At 39.3% G+C, this 23,686-nt stretch overlaps 1 protein-coding gene across 1 annotated transcript in view; it reads left to right on the top strand.

Moving 5' to 3' along the window:
• LOC144528264 (roundabout homolog 2-like) overlaps positions 1–14,641 on the top strand; it is a 77,888-nt gene extending 63,247 nt beyond the window's left edge. The window contains exons 16-27 of the mRNA XM_078266751.1: positions 2,861–2,985; positions 3,091–3,262; positions 4,506–4,682; positions 5,814–5,840; positions 5,975–6,014; positions 7,601–7,728; positions 8,393–8,665; positions 9,470–9,632; positions 9,956–10,213; positions 11,016–11,224; positions 14,075–14,236; positions 14,376–14,641. Coding sequence (XP_078122877.1) covers positions 2,861–2,985; positions 3,091–3,262; positions 4,506–4,682; positions 5,814–5,840; positions 5,975–6,014; positions 7,601–7,728; positions 8,393–8,665; positions 9,470–9,632; positions 9,956–10,213; positions 11,016–11,224; positions 14,075–14,236; positions 14,376–14,641 — 2,000 coding nt within the window. The remainder of the gene's footprint in view (positions 1–2,860; positions 2,986–3,090; positions 3,263–4,505; positions 4,683–5,813; positions 5,841–5,974; positions 6,015–7,600; positions 7,729–8,392; positions 8,666–9,469; positions 9,633–9,955; positions 10,214–11,015; positions 11,225–14,074; positions 14,237–14,375) is intronic.
• Positions 14,642–23,686: the final 9,045 nt, after the last annotated feature.

Below are 23,686 nucleotides of genomic sequence, written 5' to 3'. Positions count from 1 at the left end.
AGGTGTTAAGATGAGGTTATACTGATATTATGAGACCTTGGCAGGAGGGTCAGTAAAGAGCAAAAGCCAGGGCCATCCTGGGTGGAATAGAACTCCCTGACCCTACTGGAGTGTATTGTGTGTTATATGGCGACAGGTAAGTTGACATAGCAATGTTTGCTAATTTGTGAATTAATTAGCTTAATTGATGCACTCATTTGCATAACAGGTTATGTTTACCACTTTATACCCTGTATAGCAGGACATTAAGCAGCTTAAGTGCCTTTTGTTTAATTGCACAGCTGTGAGTAAAAAGTGAAATGTTCCCTCAGACATTGGAAGCATTAATTGCTTTAAATTACTGTGTTCATCAGTCTTAATATCAGTATTAGTCACATTATTAATAGCATACTCTTTGACCTTTTCTGTTTTTTTTATTTTTTATTGTAATGTTACCCTGAGTCATTACTGGTATTGTAGCCATTATTCATCCTCGGGGATTGTTCTCATATACGGAAATTGCAGAACTACAGTTAATGGTTCCTGTCTTCTCCTAATGTAAACCTTTGACTGACTGGGCAAGCTCCATCAGTTTGCTGAAACAGCACCACTGAAATGATGTTTGGAAAACGGGGGCTTACTTGTTTGATGGCGCACTCACATTAGCCAACCAGAAATGCATTTATATGTATATATATATATATATATATATATATATATATATATATATATATATGTATATATATATATATATATATATATATATATACTGTGGCCATACGTAGCTACTATTCTGTGTCCATGTTCTAGTACAAAAGTCCAACAGCTGAACAGCTTTGTATCTATGTACTATTTTTATTTGGAAATCAAGTCAAAAGGACAAATGATAAACTTCCCTGCTGAAGTTTTGTAAACTCGACAAAGTTCCAACACTGGTGGCAGTTTGCGCTCAATTGTATGTTATGATTGTTTGTTTTTCCCTCAATAGATTTATGATTATAATTTCATTTTGTGAAATTAGGCCTACAAAGATGATGGATTGCCTTAGAAATTATGAGCCAGAGAGCCAGACAAAGTCTTGTGTTGTTTTTAGAATGTTGATAGGCAATCCAAATAATTTGTAACAGTTGACTTTCTTTCACTGCAGTGGTTAAGGATTGTTTTAGGCATTGATTCTGTGTCCAAGCCTGATGGTATCTCAGCATAAATACTGTATATCATAAATGCAGGCGTTTTATATTTGGCCGTCCTGTCATTAAATGAGTCATTTTGCTTTCCTAACAGTAGACTTGTCACCATATTGTGACAGTACATCAGCGTGAGTTGGTTTAACAGTAATTGCTTCAGAAAGTCAATACAGTCCAAATGCCTGAATATAGATATCCTCAAACTGGGTTGAGTCGATTCGCTAAATGTAATAGAAATAAAGTGCCTCTCATATGGAAGATTTAATTTCTTTGTACTGCCAGGCTGTCAAATATTTTGCCGACATGCCATTTCTGTTTAGAGACTCTCTTTTAAACACAAGTTACATTTTTTGTTTGTCTAACCTTTTAAACTTTAAAAAGATGTATTATATTGCCATCATTTACCAAATGAGTTATCTGATCCAGTTGTTGAGAGCTTTCCAGCTGTCAGAAGACTGGAAGAGGTCAACCTCGGGACTGGGCCAGACACTCTTTATAAGAAAGAATGTCTGGCCATATGACTCTAATCTACCAATGCAGTACAATCACTACTTGCCGTTGCTTCACTGAGACACTGTGCACATGTTCATTGCATTTCTCTCCAACTAGTTACAGAACTCATCCCATCTGGAGAAGTCAAAGTAACCATGTTGCTCTCTGGCCAGGTGGCAAACAAGACTATCTCGTCATGGCCCACCTGCTTTGGCTTCTCTGCACTGCCATGTCTTGCTTACATGGATCCACTGCAGATAGCATTATTTTTTTTTTGTTCCTTAATTGGGTTCAGAGTAGTTATTTCATCCACTCAGTCAGAACATAATGATAGTTTTAATGGGAATCATGAGAAACTGTGTGCCCAGAGTGGTTGTAGCATTTGTTCAGTGAAAGATGATGATTTGCTCAGTTGCCTAGACATGGTATTTGCCTCCTGCTGCCTGCAGTCTCTTTAAATCGCCAATCTGCCTATGCAGGTTATCAGGCCAGTTTGGTGCATTTAAATTTTTTTAAATTACCCATTAAAGAGGGAGTTTAAATGTGGCACCACGAGGCATGGCACTACATTTCTGTTGACAAGCCATCTCAGAATCCTCATTATAGAACATGTATACTGACCATTTTCATCTAGATAAGATATGCAAAATGTAACTTACAGCTACTTGTGGTCGTAATGGTTTTAGTCCATTTTGGGAATGATGTTAGCTGCTGGGCTCAGCCATATTTCCTTGGCCGAGGAAATTCCACTCATATCTAAACTTGCTGGTCTGCTTGGAATGGTTGTCGTAATTAGCAATTAGTAAAGCGCAATTTGGACCTCATATGCTTGGTGTGTATAACTTATGATGCCAGTAAGATAATATAATGGTAAACTTAGTATAATGAAATAATTCATTCATTCATCAAATGCATTTTTAGGCCCCAGTGCATTCCAAAAATAAAAAAAAATCCTATCATTAAGATATGAAATTGAGATGAAGTTCTCCAGTAGCCATCTGCCACGCTGGCTTAGAAAGTACCTTGTTGTATGGCTTGCTGTGTGAATATGAGTTGTGGTAGTGGGTGAGACAAATCCTTCTTGGACATGAAAAAAAGCTCACTTCTGTTAAAAATCAAAATGCTAAATAATTCTATTATTTTCCTTTTTCTTATGCTTTTTCTTTGTTTCTTTAATCTTTTCACCCTCCTTGACCCATCAGCACCTGGTGCGCCTCCACAGCAAGTGACAGTGTTGACAGTAGGGAGCGATAACAGCACGTCCATCAGTGTGTCATGGGACCCTCCTCCCGCCGAGCAACAGAACGGCATCATCCAGGAGTACAAGGTAGGATCAAACTGCACCTGATACGCTGTACAAAACTGAATATTTTAGTGATGTACCGTACGGCATCACAATGAATTCTGTTTGCCGTGTGTCTGTCTTTTTCAGATCTGGTGTCTGGCCAACGAAACCCGCTTTCATGTCAATAAGTCTGTGGACGCAACCATCCGTTCCGTGGTAGTTGGGGGGCTGCAGACTGGAGTGCAGTACCATGTGGAGGTGGCTGCAGGCACCAGCGCAGGGGTGGGGGTCAAGAGCAAACCCCAGCTCATCATCTTGGGTAACGCACACACACACACACACACACACAAACACACAAACACACCAAACCTGGAGTCAAATGAAATGACCTCATAATGGGGGACCCATCACAGACTGGGGGGGGGGGAGGAAAAAAGATTGATCAATTTATTGCACTTGGAGAAAGAAGATTGCGATTTACAACGCAGACATCTGAGAAATCAATTGCGCTTCATTAAGTGTAGTGTCTGGTAACACTGTGCCAAGTACTGGTAGCCATATCATTAATCCTCTTCAATATGTGGGCACCTGGTGCAAACAAAATAGACAGTGTTTTTGTAGGAGCTTATCAGTCTATCACATTTTATCAAATAGCTAAAGAATGCCCAGAGTATATAAGCTCATAATCGATATGGGAGCTCAGGCCAGATGCTCTTCATCTGTGACTTTTGACTGATATATAATAACACCCTTAACACACAGAGAAAGGGAAACACAGGCCCGTGGACTGAAGCTTAATGATTGTGTGTGTGTGTGTGTGTGTGTGTGTGTGTGTGTGTGTGGGAGGGGGGGGTCTTCCTGCTGGAGACTGTGAATCTAATTTCACAGCACAGTAGCTGCAACAGAAAATCAAACTCTGTCAGAGCTGCTCTGTCAATCTCGTGTCTTGCAGCTCAAGTTGATAAGTGCACTGCTGAATTGATTTACTCTGCCTTCATATTGGATGCACTGATGCTGTTTTTTGTGTGTTTCTTTGTTGTGGTTTTACCACATTTGCCCCCTGTGTGTTTTTTTTTCTTTTCATTTTCTCATCTTTTGGCTGTTCCTGTAGTCCATGTGTAATATATGCTGTCTTGATTTTCTTTTCAAAGTGCATAATTTGACCTGAACGGATCTGAAATGGATCTTTTGCTTTTATTGCAAGTATCTTCCTTTGCTTAATATATTTTTCTGACGAGTGAACCAAAATTAAAAGAACCCATACACACAATTAGACAAGTAATACTAGCATTTGCTTTTTGATAGTTTGTTTTTCATTCACATTGTCCTCTTCTGACAGATGTTTCTTCTTTTTTTTGTTCACATTTCAGACCACAATGGAAATGGAATTGATATCATATTTATCCCAAATTATTTTTCCTGCACAGCAACTATTGATAAATAAGTATTTGTTCATTTGTCTCTTCTGTGTGTGTGTGTGTGTGTGTGTGTGTGTGTGTGTGTGTGTGTGTGTGTGTGTGTGTGTGTGTGTGTGTGTGTGTGTGCGTGCGCGTTTCCCCCAGGTGCAGAACTGAGGGACGTAATGACGGGATCAGAGGGCAACAATAGTATCTCAGACGTGGTGAAGCAGCCGGCCTTCATCGCCGGTTTGGGAGGGGCCTGCTGGATTGTCCTCATGGGCTTCAGTGCCTGGCTGTACTGGAGGAGAAAAAAGAGGAAGGGACTCAGCAACTATGCAGGTAAAAATAAAATCAATTTAAGTGGTTCTGCACCAACACAGAATCTCAAAGCAGCAAAAGGTCTTTTTCTCCAAGAAAAGCTGATGTCATCACGGATGTGACTCCATTTGAGCTGGCTAAAATGCAGAACAAAGGAAATGTATGCAGCACAGATGGAAATAGGCCCTATTTACTTTAATTCACTGTGCACTGATGTGCATCAACTGTGCTGAGGGTTTCATCAGCACCGCACCTCAACAGTCTAGTACATTCATGCGAGATAAGTCATTTAACATCCCCTTCTATTATCAGACCATGGCTGGTGTTGTTTGCACATTAACAGGAGGCACGTCTAGGTTTACATATAGGAAATATTCTTTTATCCCTCCCTGAGTCAAGTATATAGCTGTGTGCCATTACCAGAATGTGTATTGCAGCTTTCATTGTAGTGACTTGGGGAGAGAGCGCTGTGATTTCCTAATTCAACAGGGATTTACATGATTGAGTGCTGCTTCTCTCTGATCGCTTCTCTCAAAACAAATTGAGGAGTTGAATTCCAAAACACCACATTTCCAATTTAGAGAAAATGTAGCAACTTTTTTTTACAGGAATGGTTAAGATATAAAATAGTCTATGATTTCTTTTTTAAATGTTAAATATGTTTGAATTAACTTCAATTATATTGAAATAAATGCTTAAACGCAGCATTCATTGCTTTTTTGTTGCGTTCTGAGGTGTTACATTTGTCAAATAATTAAATATTTCATTTCAGCAACCCTCTTTTCCTCTTGAGACTCTGTGCTCTAATTAGTTTTTTAGAAAAAGCAAAAAAATAAAATGATGATGATGCAGATCCCCAGGGCAAAATGGGTCAAATGTGTCACCTACATTTGAACTTTATCCTTCAGGGCAGTCAGCGTCATTCAGAAAATGCTGGAATGATGTTAGATGTATCAGCACCCCGAGTTTCATCAAAGCGTGATCAGTGCTGGCATACCATCAGTGATAAATGAACAAGGAAAGCAAATATGAAAGGGCTTGTTTATATTTTTACAGCTGGTTACGTGAATGTTTTTGAGCGTGGCAGCAATTTTATTGACGTTAGTATTATTCGTGCCATTTATCTACTTTCTTCTTCTTTGTCAATTGCAGTTCAGTCCTTCACCTTTACTCGTGCAGGTATGTCTTTACATTGTGCATTTTATATTAAAATAGCACAGTAATTAAGCTGCCTAACTTCTCATTCAAATTGATGGGGGTGACAAAATAATTGCAATAGTTTTTCTCTGTCCTCCCTCTTTTTTATCTACAAGTTACATTCCAAAGGGACAGAGGCCTGATCAGAAATGGAAGGTAAGAATCTAAATTAACTTATAAAAACCAAGAAACCCTACGCTAAAGCGAAAGCTTTCCCACTCACATTTCACTGCAACGCAGCATAATGCTCGGTCTGCCTTCTCAATGACAACAGCCTATTGTAATACCTGTAATGAAGAGTTCTTGTACAATGAATGGAATTTGCATACATGTTTCAATATTCTCGCTGCTGACTCATTTCAGTGTATGATTTGCACTGATGTACGCTTGATGAAATCATTAATCACTCCTTTGAAGCGAGTGCTACCAATTAATGCAGGTGAGGGCTTTATTCACCGGCTCGCTCGCAGTTTCATCTGAGGTTGTTCTCACGCAGAGCGAGAGGTCGTGGGAGGAGGGGATAGGTGATGAATGGGCTGTTTGAAAACGCTTGCGTACAGTACACTGTGATTGGTCACATTGGTGGGGATGGAACAACAAAGTGCTGGACCTTGAGACTCCAGTCGGCGGCCATGAGAATTTCCTGCCAGCTCAAAATGCCCAAAGTGAAGCCTGCCTTTACTATATCTACTGAATATCAACATGTACAATAGAAGGGGGCACATTTGCTTAGCAGAAAGTGAAAGCATGAAGGTCCTCTTCTTTATTATTTTCTCCCTGTTTCCGTTTTGTCACACCTAAGCAAGCAGATAAGCCCAGAGCTAGACCAAATGTTGCAAATAATGGACTAAAAATAAACAGTTTTGTGTGTATGAGTGTGCTTCTCCACGTTGTATACTCACGTATGTGTCGTTGTGTTGGTGTTGGCACGTGTTTCAAAGCAAATATATGTAAATGTATGCATATGCTTGTGTATTCTAAAATGGAAATTATTGATGTAATTGTTTGAACACCTTTGAGCCATCACCAAGTCAGCTGTGAACAATTCCCTTGGCGCTGGGCAAATCAGCCTTAGTGGAAAATTCCCTGTGTAGCAGCACGTTAGGCAAACATATGCAGAGGATGCATGTGAATGTTTTTTTTTTTCCGTTTTTACAGCAGCTGATACAAAGTAGTTGTAAATTGTCCTTTCTTTTTTTTTTCTTCCTGAATTGTTGCCCACAACTTTCCTACCTTGAAGTCCAAGCCTGTATTCATGACTGTTGTATTTCACTAAGACAAAATGACACGGTAGCTTTCCTAAACCTCCTAATGGGCTTTTGCTGTCTCTGTTGCTATGGAGACGGTGCACCAATGTAGCCGATCTGCCAGAGGCTGTCCATGATTCTCAATTTAAAATGTAAATTTCTGTTGTGCTAAGGCTCTAAAGTGGATTTAGCGTGTATTTAGGCCTGCCTTGTTTCTCCGGGGAGAGTTAGGGGTGGTGGAGTTAAGGGGAGAAAGATGTCTGATTTATAGACTTGCCATTTTATGTCTCTCTGTTGTTTATTGTCGCCTGTGCGCTGGGCTGCACCACAGGCGAGAATATGCTGAATGAGTTTTCACATCAATTTGTTGTTGATGCAGCAGGAAGAAAATGAACAATACTGTTACGGCACAGGCTGGGTATTTAACTATGTAGCCAGTCCTCTGTCTCACCCCTTCTCCTCTCTTTGTCTCTTTCTACAAACATCCTCTCACAGCCGTCCAGGGCTGTTGAAAGCGGGTGACCCAGGCCTCCCCTGGTTGGCTGACTCCTGGCCCTCAACGAGCCTCCCAGCTAACGGGGGCTTAGGGAGTCCGAAGGGCGGCAGCAACTTTGGCCGAGGAGGTAAGAAACATAAACAGGCCGGGGTGTTGGAAAATACAGTTTTAGCAATGCCTGGTCAGACAGTCAGTTTTGATGTTCATCCATTGAGAAGCGCAGTGACAGGACATCACACATAAACATGCACACCCAAACAAACACACGCACGCAAATTAAAAGAGCCTTTGAGGGCTATACTTTACTAATTTGATTTGACAAGCCTGATATTTGGCTTAAGTTTTGTGGTATTTGCGTATACTTTCTGCCTGTCGTTCTTTCTCATGCCCTGCCATTGTGCATTTTTCCAGGTTGTATGAGATTGATAGGTCAAGTACATGTGTTTATTATGTATTTGTGTGTTTGCATGTTCTCTCAGCTCATTGGAACCCTGGTGAGCTGCAGGTTTTATATGTGCAAGACAGTAGAGCTGAAGGTTAGCGCTCTTTGAATATCCCTCTTGTGCACACTCCACCGGACTCCCACAGCGTGTTGCATGCTAATTGCGGTAGTAGATAATCACTTTCATTCATATCAAGTCCATTTGAGACCTGTATTTAACGAATACAGAGTGCCGGAGCAGCAGGGAGTGTTAATGACCTTAAAGATCGTTAACTTCATGTCAACTTATCTCTCCATGATACCTTTTCCCTTTTCCTCCTCGTTCTGTCACCATCCTCTTTTGTCTCAGATGTTTTACCGTCCGCTGCAGTGGAGAAGACGGGCACCATGCTGTCTGATGGTGCCATCTACAGCAGTATTGACTTCATGGGGAAAGCGGGCTACAGCAGCCCAGCGCGAGGCAGTCAGCCCACCCCCTATGCCACCACTCAAATACTGCAGTCCAACAGCTTCCACGAGCTGGCTGTGGACAGGCCAGATCCCCGCTGGAAGGCTTCTCTCCAAGCCCAGCAGGAAATGGCAAACCTGGGCTACTCACTGACTGACAGACGCCCTGGCAGTGGTACGAGCCACATTGACGATAAAGCTCAATTATTTTATTTTTTTGTGGTGTGATGTTTGCTTTTGGGTCTCTGTGGACTGCAGCAGTGCTTGAACAACCAGTGAAAGCAACATCTTGCAACCAAATGACAGGTAGTTCTTTTCTGTGAAATAACTACAAGGGAGTTGGCAAACTAGACCAGGAAAAGAGCCAAATAAAAAGGACGGAATTTATTTACATATTCACTGAAAATGGACCCCTAGGATAATGTTCTTAATTACTCTTCTGTCTTCATCATAATTCTACCCCGGGAGGTCATCTAGCCCAGAAATGTCACCCAATCATGACGCATTTCTTTGGGTTTACTTGATTAGTGATGGCAGAAAATCCCTCAGTGTTCTGAGTTATTTATGCAGTGTATACATTTAGTAAAGTCATGGAGGCATTTCTGTCTGTACTTTTTTATAGCTTTGCACAATAGCCTGTGTGCTCAGCTAAATGTCAGGCTTACCAGAGATAAAGTAGAGCAAGCAGGGAAGCTGTATGGATGCAACTTAAAGTGGTTTGCTGCAGGTTTTGGTGCCTCTTTAAGAAATGTCATCATTTAGAAAATGTCCTAAAGTGCTGTCAGCACACAAAAAAGAGGAAAAACACTGGGTGGAAGGAGGAAAAAGTTCAGATAGCAGAGAAAGGTAGAATATAGCTTTCAAGGTGTGTGTTAGAGTGTGTGAATTTAGTATAGAATAATATGTATTACACACTGTGTGTACAGGGATTTATTGTGTAGAGAAGACTAAACTTCCTTCCCTCTTTACCTCCCCCCAGGTGCAAAGGTTGGGAAGAAAAAGAAGGTGAAGGGTGGAACAAAGGCCTCTAGATCAAATGGGACGTGCTGGGCTAACATGCCCCTGCCTCCACCACCCATGCACCCTCTCCCTGGTACCGAGGTTGACCTTGACCGTTACCCCCAGGAAAACCACGGAGGAGGGTAAGATACATTCATATCTCATCAATCTCTGCCCCGAAACAGATGCACCCAAACACAAAAACACACATCAGCAGAAGAAACGCATGCAAACACAGAGGTCAAACTATCCTGCACCTGTGCCCAGATACTGTGTGTGTGTGTGTGTGTGTGTGTGTGTGTGTGTGTGTGTGTGTGTGTGTGTGTGTGTGTGTGTGTGTGTGTGTGTGTGTGTGTGTGTGTATTAAATCCTTACATATTCCCTATCCTCTGGAACAACGTGCAATCAGCTGCTCAGCAAAATCAGTGTGATGATTAATACATAAAACATTTTGTCCACATGCCAGGTATGACAGCAACAGTTGGGCCCCACCCATGTCAGTCCAGACCTACCGACACCAAAATTTGGACAACGAGGTAGAGGAGGAGAGAGGCCCCACTCCTCCCCTGAGAGGACGATCCTCCTCGCCGGCAGCAGCTTCCTTCAGCCAGCCCTCATCTTCCTCCCTCAGCTCTGCCCACCATGACGAAATGCAATCCATTTTGCAGGCCCACTTGGATGAGCTAACCAGAGCTTACCAATACGAGGTGGCCAAGCAGGCATGGTAAGGATCCTTTAAAAGCTCCAGTTAACTACATTTTGAGGCCACCTTTCTCCTATAATTTTATGTATTTTTTGGTTTAAAAAAAGAAAAAAGACCTGTGTGGCTGTAAGATCATTTGAAAGCTTTATACTGTGTGTATATGCAACACAATTTTGTTCAAATACGCTTTGCACAGTAGGAAAGATACCTGTAATTTTATACATTTTATTCTGATGATAGTTTGGGTTTTGCATATCAATGGCCAATGTTTGAGCGTCTTATAATACTGGTATTTACATGTGTCAGCCTCAACCTGCGCTCTATGGTTCTTGCAAGCGATAAAAACAGCTCTCCATTGATTGCACCTTTTGATGGAGCGTTGGAAAACTAGACAAGTCAGAGGCGACACGTGTTGGAGGGTAATGACTGGGTTTAGTCCAACATGCTGTTCTGACATCAGTAAATAGAGTTGGTAATTATGCATGCGTCTCCTCTATGGCGGGATGTGAGCCATCATGGAGGACAGCTGTGGGGGAGATAACAGGCATGTTGGTGACAGCCCTGCCCATCCAGATATCCTTTATCCAGCCCAATTACAACTCCATTGTGTTAGCACAACACACACCAGCGCTGAGAAAGTAATCAGTGAAATCACTGCAGGCATTCATAGTCTCTGCACATTGCATCTTTACCTTCCTGAATACGCATTGATTCTGCATTCTGAAACTTGTTTTGCAGTATTTATACTCATTATCTGACCTCCATTGCTTTTTTAAATGTATTATGTTCATTAATATACAGTATTTCTCCCACAATTCATTAGGCACATGAAGGGCAGTCCAAATGTGTCCAGCACTCCCATCCCTCCTATGGACTTCATGTCCAGCACACTGGGCTCTGATTTGGGAGCAACTCTCCTTTCTGAAGAAGACGAGGATGTGGAGGAGGAGGAAAGATACGCTGCGGTGTCAAAGAATTTGTGTGGCTTTGAATACACTCCTGGTCACAGTGTGGATAACCTTGAGGGCTCAGGTATGTATTTGACTAAAGTCATTGCTTTTAGCATGTACAGTAAAAAAAAAAAAAAGCCAGGCTTACAATTAACTGGCTTCATTACCACATCAGTTCTACTTCACAGAGGATGTTGAAACCTTGAGAAATGTGGCCGATGCAGATAGATATAGATAAATTATAAGTCCGTAGATAACATGATGGAGCAAACATCACAGATATGGCCATGTATAAATATATTATGTATAAATATATGCCAGTACACATTTCAACAGAACATAGTCATTAACAATGTGTACAAGTATGGAAAATGTTGTGGATGACAGAAATACGATTGCATTCATAAGTAAAATATCTTGAATTAATCATAGCTGTCATTTGATGTATTGTTATTAAAAGGAAACTACATTTCAGAACATATCCAAGGATGCGTTCATAAGAGTTTTCACCTCATCAATTTTATGTAGTTGCAGATACAGAATATGCAGATTTGGACACATTTATCAACCCCTTTGCACCTTACATAGATTATTTTATCTTCTCCCTATCACTAACAAATGGAGCATACATTCAAAACATATGTCCAAAGCTACAGATTTAACAATGAAACAAAATTAAACTGTGGTCTTTTCTGAAAATGTGTAAAGTTGCAGATGTAAAATAGAGCAGCTGTGGACAGATCATATTTAAAGTGCAGACACATTGCTTTTTCCCCCTCATATATAAAGCTGAAGAAGCTGCAGCCACTCAGCCTCAAGAAATTGCATTAATATTCGCAGATTTTGCAGTACAAGGTTTTAACTCCCATAACGATGTTCAGTGCAGGTGCAGGAAGAAGTGTGTTTTTAATGTAGCAAGGCAAAGTTGTGTGTGTGTGTGTGTGTGTGTGTGTGTGTGTGTGTGTGTGTGTGTGTGTGTGTGTGTGTGTGTGTGTGTGTGTGTGTGTGTGTGTGTGTGTGTGTGTGTGTGTGTGTGTGTGGAGGCCAGGGTTGTGGATGCACCTGTGTCTTACTAACAATGTTGGCCTTTTTATAAACCATGACTACAAGCTTTCCCATCAAAGCCTTTTAGTTGTCATACCAACATTATGACATATTATATTCCAGGAGTAAAATAATGTTTAAAAACATGGCATTGCATGTTTAAAAACGTGATCTTTTAACATAATCCAGGGTTTTGCACAATCGTCCAATATCAACATTCTTGTCTGCCAATAGGGTTTGGACCACTGAGGGAGCAAACACTGTGCAGTCTATCACCTACGGACACACTGCATAGAACAAAGACCAAGGCGTACAATAGCCCATCCACATGCGTACAAGCCCCTGCACACACTAGTGGTTGTCTTTTAGGACATTTCATTGTAGTTCAGGAACATGTAGTCAGCAGGGACAGTGATTGACACTCAAAAGTAATGTAGAAACCATAGGATAAAAGTAAAAAGTTTGTGTAGGCTTAAAAATATTCAGATATCCTTGTTTAAATCATCGGTACCTTTTTTTCTTTGTGCGTATTCTTTGTCAAAGAGATATTTAGACAGTCTGAAAGGTTACTTGAAGCCATTCATGCATAGACATCAAAACCATAACATAGAATATTTAAAAAAAAAAACTTTAGTGCTCTCTTGGAAAGCCACACGTCTAAAATGTAAGATTTGATGCATTTATAAATAGGGTTCTTTGTGAAAGTGTTTCTTTAGAGAGAAACGTGAAGGCTTCTCCCTCAGGGACAGAACTGTACCATTTTTAGACTTCATTGTTTGATAAGTTAAGAGATTGTCTTGTGCATTGAGAATATGTGTTTTTAACACTTTTAATAACCCATTGCAGGGCAAAATACAGGTCAGTGTGACTAAAAATATTTACAAACATTAGCAATGCAAACATTTTTATTGTGTCATGTTTAGCTGTCATATATTGTAAGCGGTTGTATTACAAGTGTGAACAGACTGAGAAAATAGCTTCAGTCCAGTGAAACAAATCATGAACAAAGCCAGTGTGGTGGCAGTATTTCGAGCAATCGCTGCCATTCAAGTCAATGCTTGATATTCCACCAGCTGCTGATGTTCTATTTATTAGTGGTGCGTTATGTACGTACTGTTTAGTGTATCGACTGTTCCACCGCCGAACGGCATGCTGGAAACAGCTCGCTCTCTGTCGCTCACTACAGCACATTCAAGAACAGATGAAGACAGAGAGACCGGAGATGTTACATTGTAGTAAACTCAAACATTTCAAGCATCAGCAATATAACTTTCGAAATGAACACTTTTGCTAGCGGAGATGGCCTGGTCTCAAATAGCTAGCTGTTAGCAAATGACGCATATACTCTAGCATTGCTAGGTGACGCAACTGTGTCATGGCAGGTGTATTGCTCAGGACTCTAGGAAGCGCAGTAAGGAGTGTGAACTTGTTTGGATGCAAATTTTCAAGGGGCACCACACCGGTCCTTTAAATGGCTTGTTTGTTAATACATATTTCCAAGATGTCTGATTTAAATAAAACATTTAAAAGCTGTTCTACAGTAGGTTTGCTTATATTGCCGCAACAAAGAAAAATAGTTATTGAGGCCTTCTGATAAAGCATTCAGTAATTCTCTAAAAATATAAGTAGTATGGAGTTAGTTGTTCCACAAATATCCTGTGTGATGGAAAGTACGAATCATATTCAATCTTTCTTTCAAGTCATCACATGTAGACAATGTGTGTCACAATATCTAGTAAGGAATTTGTTCAGTTTTGTCGATTTCGCGTCATTTCTATTGTCTGATTCCTTATATACATCCACATCACATTTCTGTGTCTTGCTCGACCCAGTATGTATTCATGCAGGCTTAGCTAAATGTTTATCTTCATTAACTCACTCTCTGTAGGTAAAAGCTCGCAGCAGTGTCGCTCAGACAGCTCTGGCTCAGCAGACCATGGTGCACAGGGCACACATAGCCTCGGTCACAAGAGGGCACCGCTGAGTGGTCTCAAACCACAGACGGGCAAGGTCGGGACTCTGCCCAGACGGAGAGACACCAACACAGACGGTAAGTTAAGTCTCTTACCCTCTCAGGCATTATTTGCCAGAGAATCCTATATTAAAGTAAATTTAATAAGGACTGCCTCTATCATGATGTCTCATTTGTATCCATTGCCAAATCCCTTCATCTACCATCTACTCAACAGCCCACACACCGGCCATGAAGTCCCTGCACAGCGTGGGTTCCCGCATCAACAGCTCGTGGGCAGCTGCGGCCTCAGACCCCTCTGAGGAGTGCATGGTGACTGTGTCGACGCTGGAGCGCCAGCATATGGCTTCCTGGAGTGGCACAACAACATCCAACAGGGCCACCCTGAGTAGGGGTTCCCACAAGAGACCTGGCACAGATCCCTCCCACAACGGGCATCCTTCCACAAACAGCACAGAGAAAGGGGAACACTGTAGGTGTTAATCCTCACGAGGATGTATTTGTGTGCAAATATCACCTACAGTATAACTGCACAGAGAAATCATATTCAGGCTTTGCAAAACTTTCTTGACATTGTTTTTTTTTACATTTTTTTATGTTGTAGTTTTATTTAGATATACCCTGATTGATAAATAATAACAGAGAAGCCATGTCATTTAATAATTATAGCAATTACGGTAATACATTGTAAATTGTGGCTGTCACTGCTTTAACAATGTGTAAAGCAAGACTACTCAGATTCTTCTAGTCAGTTGTGACAGCATCGCAATACAGTTATATAATATATACCTGTCAATAGAGTTAAATGCAATAATAAGGAGGGAAAAAAGCGGATTTGGAAGAATTGTGCTTAACCATTTTCAATAAGAAGGAAAGTTGTAGAATCCCACCAATTTCGAGCTTGCATACAAAGTGAGATACATCCTGGCGATTGTGAAATGGAGATGTAGATATTGAGAATGAAGTAGGCGATTTAATGTCACCCAGATTTTACATTGTTGTCTTTGTTGTGTCTGCTCTTCCAGAGTCTTTGTGAAGCATCATTCCCCGCAGTTGCTGCCTGTCCCTGGACACGTTGTTTGTAAGCGCTATGAGATTTTCTCTCCGCGAGTGACACAGAATGATGTTTGGAAGACGGAGAGGAGACAGAATGAAGACAAAGGAAGTGCGAGATAAAAATGCAGAGCTGTAAATGTCATGTACAGACACAGACACCAGTCTCACAGTGTTAATTTTCACCCCCCTCTTCAAAAGAGTAAACAGTATGTTATATGTCCGCTTCTTTTTTTCTGTCACATGGTGTACAAAGATTCACACAGTGGAGATGAAGAAGAAAAATCAAAACAAAATGACTAATATGAAAAAGGACTTGCATAATTTGTAAATATATTTTTTAATGTTTTTCTCTTCCCTTTGCTTTGCTATGGAAGCCAAACCCAATTTTGTCTTTTTTGTGATTTATTACTGTGAATGATTTTTCATTAATGCTCAAACTGTTAGCTTATTTTGATGAAGCTACTGTATCGTTGTACTTTGCACAGAGCGTTTTTGGTGAACATAAGCACAAACCCATTGTCAGCTAAGCTGAGGAGGAGAATCATAATGGCAAAGAGGGATGTCTATGTTAAACAGTACCTAAACAGAAGATATACAGTATACTTGGCTGTGCTATAATTGTTTGAAGAAGCACTCATATAGTGAGAGTTGCAAGGAAAAAAAACACAGGTAAATACTTGAAAATAATATGCCAATATAACAAACTGTGTTTCACACTAGTTGCTGGGAATTCTATTATGCATTATACTAAATATTTATCAGCAAATGGTTACCAGAACATTGTTTTATGGTAACAAAGCAACACATCAGTTGTGATATCCAAAGCAAAGACATAGGAAAATAGGTATGTATCTCTTCCCTGCCATTCACAAAAAGAGTATGTTAATAAAAAAATCTCTATATATATTTGTTTTGGTAATTCTTTTCTAATTACATACAGTGACATAGCGCCAGTGCAATATTGAAAGGACAATATGACGATAAAGGGAAATGTCCAGGCCAAAATGTCTTGATGTCACCTGAAGACAAATGAGATGCTGAGTTTAACGACAAGTATACATGATGTTAAACATCAAATAAACTATACTAGATTTGTTCTTGTGTATTACACTATTGAATGGTTATTGTTTTACACTGTCACCTTATAAAGATGTATAGACTTCTGACCAACTGCCAAATTTGAAGATCTTTTAAAAAAAACTTTTCCAGTTTTAAAAAAACGCAGCCAATTAGCATTTTCTGCCAATGAGATTCACGATGCGATTTCTTTCCACTTTGGATGGTTTTGTTCTGATTATTGTTCTGGTAATGGCTTTCCCTTTGAAGAATCTTTACCTGCCAGATTGGTTTGCCCTCAGGAATACGCAGCCACATACAGTTGGGCCGTTTTTCAATCCTTTGATGCAAAATAAAATGTGTATGTGAAAACCAACCAGATTTCTCCTCACAATGCCTACGAGTCTGACACACTGCATTTACCCACCAAAGTCCATTTTGGAATTTTGAAGTTCCTTTCCCATATTCTGTAGCAAATTAAAATGTTGGTTTCATTTCCCGTTCCCTTTTAATATACAAGATCCTCATAAGAAACATGGACTCATACCTTAACGAAATAAAACATAATTTTTTTATTGCATAGTTAGGTAAAATATACACATTTTCATCTACTCCTAAACAGTTATCTTCCTTTTATTCAATTCCTCCAGGGATTCTATTAATCTCAGTTAGTATTAGCACTAGATAAATGTGGTTTTAAGACAACATGAACACTTTTTTAAACGGCTCACACTGTTAAATGATGGATTCTTTTTCTGGGTTGTTTTGACTTTATTGATCTTATGTGATACTATTTCTCAAACACATCTTATGGCAACAGTCAGATAAAATATCTGCACACTGCACTGATAGCTCCCAGCAAATTTGATTTATCAGAGAAGCATTTCGATCTAACAGATCTTTGTCAGACGTCAAATAACCGTCACAAAGCAGAACAAGATAAAGATACAGAATGCCTCTGCTTTCAGGAGGTGCTCTGGATGACTTACGTGATTCATGCTTTATATTTCTCTGACATTTTCATCTGTAAGATTTAGTATGTTCTCGTATAATATTTTTGTTGTTTCTTTTTCTAGTTTTGCTCTCTTCACAGGCCACATATGCATGCTTTTCAGACAGTGCTATCCAGCTCGGCTCTGATTGGTCCAGTCTAAGAGTAGATCAACTCTTAATCATGTACATGAACGTGTTTGTGTCTATATGTTGCTTGTTCTGCTTTGTGATAGTTATTTGACAATGCCTGACTTAGAGATCTCTGTTAGATCGAAATGTTGCTCTGCTGAATTAAATTTGTCTGACGTTTGTTTTTTTAATTCAGCAGCTGTAGATACTTTTTTGGATGTGTTGTATCCTACACTCTGTCAAAGACAGCTCATGAAATATTTTCAATTCAAATAACAATTCATAAGGTTGACCAATGTCCCCGCACAGCCGAGCACGCCTGATCACATGGGGATGGTAGGCCTCCAAGGATTGACGGACACACTGCTTAAATACAGTATATATGGCCGTGTCTTAAAAAACAAATTTATTTTAAACATATTGTGTCATTGGCCATTGTTTGAACACGTTTCAGAGTGAACTTTATTCCATTACAGAGGATCCAGGAGAGCCTGAAAGCCATTCAGTTATCTCTGAATGACAGCTCCCCGAGCATAGATCTGGATAGCAGTGGGGAGGATAACTTCAGGCCATGGTGCAATAGGTGCTATGTGCAGTGTGGGACAGCCTGTCAATATTTGTATCTTGAGACAGATAGAAAGGGATTAGGATTGTCTGCAGATATTGTGCAGACAGGGCACTGTGTGCAATCCACCATTTAAGCTTTAAATTCAACTGCTTGGGTTTCCAGAAGTGCTATGGAGACACGGAGGAATTGGTATTGTGTAGTCAATTCTATACTCACTTTGACACAATTTGGCTGCCCTATTACAGGGACCAAACCCCTTCCTTCCACACAATCTCCCCACCAAGTGCTGCACAGGCTTCTCCTAATTTACTCAGCTTGCAGTACATGTGAATTTAACGGAAAAACAGAAATACATAGCCAAGCCCACAGGGCCCAATTACAAGGCTCCACCTGCATTCACACAGTTACAGCTCCAGCTTATAAATATGTGGTTTACAGTGTTTTTAGAATGGTGTGGTCACTTTATGGGTGCTGTTGTTTTGGTTGGGTGAAAAGGCAGTTTACTGTAACTGTTATTTATTGCTGTGATATTTTTTTCAGCGCTCAGGGGAACAATTGGGCCTCAAACTACTTCACTTCTTTGGATATTGCTACAAAGAAATATTTGTGATGGGAGATTCTTTTTTCTATGGAAAGCACAACTATAGTAGTAATAATGACAATAAAGCATGGATGACCATATTCATTTAATCAGTCATTTTTCGATAAAGCGATTCACAGGGCACATTACCAGCATTCAATTTAGTATTTGAATGACAGTGTGACAACGATGTAAGAAAGCTTAAACACATGAACAAATCATTCATTTTTTTTCCTTATTTGTTAGTAATCAACTGGTTAAAATAAAATAAAAAATTAAGATAGTTCTTGGTGGTTTTGACATTGACTAAATCACATACTGTAAAACAAAGAAAATAAAGGTGCATTTGTCATCCTAAAATATCCAGATGAAGATATTAAAATGAAAGAAATCTAAACAAAATTAGTCAGTGTTCCTGCAAGAGGGGCTGTCTGATTGTGGATGCAAAAAAAATCCTTAGGGTAAACCACCCTCTTATTATAGGGGAACATAGATTAATAATAATGACAGTCTGCAGTTTACATGGACAAAATCAACTTCACACAATTCAGACAGTAGACATATTTATTCAAGATGTAACAACGTGCAACAATGATTAGCATATTTACATAGAGGATACTGGTATCCAAAGTGCCACCATAGGAAATGTCAGGATCATATATTTTCAAAGGAAATGTAGACAGTGTGATTACGGAGCATGTAAAACAAAATTATGAATTGCAGAGTGGGTTTTTTCACAGTATGATGCTCAGGCAAGAGTCCTAACTGCATTCATTATACTGTGTTTTATTTAGCCTTCTAATGCTGTACAAAACAGCCAGACTTTACATTCAGTATACAGTAGGCTCGATAAACTGCTGTAACATCTTAATCTGCAAATATTCATTATTGCTACTAAGGGAAGAAGAAAGGGAACTATTCACTCTCCTTTGTTAGATCTCAATACTACATAAGCTGCATCATTGTATGAAATGTTCCCAACATGTGCTGGACAACCTTTTCAGTATGAGTATATGTAATATTGCCCTGAAAAGGCTGTTTTCTGACTCATGACATTTGGCTAATTGCAACATTCAAACAGTGTGGTGGTTTCCATGCACCCCACCTGGGACCACAGGTCCCGCTCTGTGGCTCAGCTACCCTGAGGGTAAGCCAAAGGCCAGTGGTCCCCTGGCCTTTGTCTCCCTCCGTGACCAATTTATTTTCATCTTGTTCACCCTGTTGGTTCATCTACTTCTTTTATGTTGCCACTTCACATTGTGCCACTGACATGAAGTAGCGAGGCCTCTCCTGGAGGTCTCATAGAGGGCATTTAGTTAAATACAGAAAGGACATTTGCATGCAGATATTAGTATATGTATCTTTGTCTATAACTGCTCTTACTCAGCTCTAGTTGCTGGAAGCTCCCCTGGAGAGTGAAACGCTTGTAGTTTTTGATTTGGGGTTTGAAATTAGGGTGATTTTTCACAATAACTTCAATTTTTTGTGGGGAGAAAAACATCAATCATTTTTCAAAACATACTTCAAAACAAATTATTTTTACATGTTGTAAAACATGTCTGGAAGGAAAATTTAAACACCGTAAAAACTATTCAACAGACCAACCACACATTGTACACATTGACGCAGTATCCCAACTACAGTAGGGAAGTGATCACCATCCTGTCACCCTCACAATGTATGGGTGCAAAGTACTTTCTGCACTACTTTTCTTCTTTTAGTTTGTGGCATACTCTCGAGTGATTTTGTTCAAGTTAATTTCTATTTAGTTACAGCCATCTGTCTCTTAATCAACATTTATATTATATTTGTCTCTAAAAGTTGCCCCCTCCCCTTTGCTGCCAGATAAAGCCATGCCATCATCCGCTCTGACTTCAGTGCAGCTTTTGACAACTTAGCATTCCCTTCTCATCTGACACAGTAAGTCCTCTCTTGGCATCGTAGGACACATCCTCCCTACGGTTCAACCCTTATAGTGACAGACAGTGATATATCTCCATAAACAAATTTGAATTTACCACTGCTGGATCGAGCTCCGCCTCACCACCAGATTCATTATCTCTGACACCTCCTAATTCCTCACCAACTGTCTGCTTTAAGAGAAAGTAATCTTCCTCAAACACAGCTTCAATAAATTTCAGAAAGATCACACATTTGCACTTCCTTACTCCTGCCCCCCTCCCTCCACTCATAACTTCTCACCTCACTCAACACCAGTGTCACCTCACCCCTCCCTGCACCCAAGTATGTCAATGACACAGGAAGAGCTGAGAAATGCTGCTTATCTCTGACACCACATGTGTGTTCCACTGCTGTGAAGCAAATCAATGTCTTCATCACCTCCAGCCTTTTTTTCTGCAACGGATCTTCTGCACATCCTAAATTTACCTTATTATGTAGAAAATCCTGTTGGCAGAATTACATGTTTACCTGTTCAAGAGGCCAAAAGGATGCCCATTCTCCAAAACTTCCAATGACTTCCAGAATAATATTTTGGATTGTCTTACGATTCAGCATTTGGTGTGTGATAATGGGAGGAAATTGATCACCTAGATGAAATATGGTGCAGTTCAGCTGGTAGGTGAGAGGAGACATTTTTATCCAGCAGCACAGCACTCAGCCAAACTGTCTCTATAGATATGTCCCCTTATAAAGAGTTGTTCGGGGTTGACAGCCATCAGTTTCACTTTTTCTGTCAGCCTCTCCAGCAATTCTGCCACATTTGCCCTAGCTGTCATGGCCCGGCTCTTTGTCAACAGATTGCAGAGAATCTGCTGGATAAACATGGCAAAATTGAAAATGAAACTTGGCAGCACACACAAGCATGCACAAGCACAAGCACACACACACACACACACACACACACACACACACACACACACACACACATATTCATACACAGTATCTTAGAAACCAAGGCAAACACTTGTGAATAACCTACTGTAGACAGTTGTCCTTTCAAAAGGAGAAAAAGAAGAAAGAGGGAATGAAGGCAGCCTTTCATGGTGTTGAGAAGTAGTTTTTCAGAGAAGAAAACAGCATTACTCACACAAATGAATCTTACTTAGAATTCTATTTGGTTGGAATCAAGTTATTGGAATAATTCATGATGCTTGATTGCAGTAAACATAATGTAAAAACATTGAATGTTGCATATTCAAGTTTCCATTAAAGCAATGCCCATGCACGCTCCAGTTATTTAAACATTTTTATGAAATCATCACCTTAGAGGCAATAATGAAGAGGATGACGTTTTTCCTTAACATTATTGACTTTTTTTTATTCAGCATCACGGATCAGCGATGTTGATTGGAGTGGTTAAAATTATTCGCCCACCATTTAGTCATATCACATCACTCAAGCTTGAAGTGATAATTGGACACAAAAGGTAGATCACACTGTGTCACAGCTGCTGACAGCTGTGCAACTATAAAGGACGTCAGCCTTTTTAAACAAGGACACACACAAGATGGTTTCACAGGTACTTGAAGATACCTTTATGTCTCTCACCCAATCCTGTAAATGGGCAAACATTATAAATGCAGACATTATATATGTATAATAAAAGGTAATAAAATGTTAGCAATTGCATGTAAGAATGACATCTTCTCTTCATAGAAAACATATATGTTGCATATCAATATGTTGTTGAGTGGTTAATGCTTATTAGCTCATTGTATGTTGAGTGTAATCAATATTAGAATTGATCAATTATCCTACTTTGGCTTATAACGTTTTTGAACATTACCCTACTTAATACAATGTTTATAAAAGATTTTTTAGTTTATGCTTCTTGAGTTATACATTAACTAGCTCTGCAGTGTTTCCTTATTGTAGATCATTATAATAACAACCAGCAATTTGGGTTATTTCTTGTACATTTAATTACTTTATCTGCTGTCACAAAGTGAATGAGAACAGTAGCCAGACTGAAGAAAACCAAATGTAGCTACTAGGCGTGACCCTGAATAGTCAAATATTCAGTGCTTTGATGGAAGGACCCTGATTCGACTGCCAATCTCACAGTCGAATCTTCGCAGAGGTGTTATGAAATGAGGATCATGCCATTTTGGCTATATGGGGGTGCTCAATGTCTGATTTTACGTAGAACTACCTGTTTTCTCCCAATAAGTTACTATACAGCCTATTACAATATAAATATCAACATATGAAGCTGTAAATAAAAAATTTAAAAGAAATAAACTTTCAAATAAATCTTTTTAAAGTTCGTGAATAAATCCAACCGTTCCATGACAGATTTAAGTTTCACTTTCCATGATCTGTGACCGATGGAGGAGCATGTTGGCGGCAGGGATTTCAATCTTTAAGTGAAAATGTCTGGGAAAAGAAAATCTAAAGTGTGGGTGCACTTTAAAAATAGTAAAAGTTGATAAAGGCTTATACCATGTTGAAAAAAAGTCATAGTATTATATGTCGCAAAAAGTGATAACTAAGTCACAGTATAGTATGTCAAAAAAAGTGATTAAAAAGTCATAGTATAGTAAGTCGATAAAAGTGATAAAAAAAAGTCATAATATAGCATATTGAAAAAAATCATAGTATAGCATGTCAAAAGAAGTGATAAAAAAGTCATAGCATACGGTAGTATGTCAAAAAAAATTATAAAAAGTCATAGTATAGTATGTTGAAAGCAGTAATTCAAAAGTCATAGTATAGTATGTTGAAAAAGTCATAGTATAGTATGTCAAAAAAGTGATAAAAAAGTCATAGTATTATATGTCAAAAAAGTCATAATATAGTATGTCGCAAAAAGTGATAAAAAAGTCATAGCATTATATGTCAAAAAAAGTCATTGTATAATATGTCGCAAAAAGTGATAACTAAGTCACAGTATAGTATGTTGAAAAAAGTCATAAAAAGTCATAGTATAGCATGTTGAAAAAAGTCATAGTATAGTAAGTCGAAAAAAGTGATAAAAAGGTCATAGTATAGCATAGTGAAAAAAATCATAGTATAGCATGTCGAAAAAGTCATAGTATAGTATGTCGAAAGAAGTGATAAAAAAGTCATAGTATACGGTAGTATGTCGAAAAAAAATTGATAAAAATGTCATAGTATAGTATGTTGAAAGAAGTCATTCAAAAGTCATAGTATAGTATGTTGAAAAAATCATAGTATAGTATGT

The sequence above is a fragment of the Sander vitreus genome, chromosome 13 (assembly GCF_031162955.1).
Source record: "Sander vitreus isolate 19-12246 chromosome 13, sanVit1, whole genome shotgun sequence".
In the NCBI taxonomy this organism is placed as follows: Eukaryota; Metazoa; Chordata; class Actinopteri; order Perciformes; family Percidae; genus Sander; species Sander vitreus.
The sequence above is the reverse complement of the archived record's forward strand: the minus strand, read 5'-3'. Positions and strand labels throughout refer to the sequence as shown.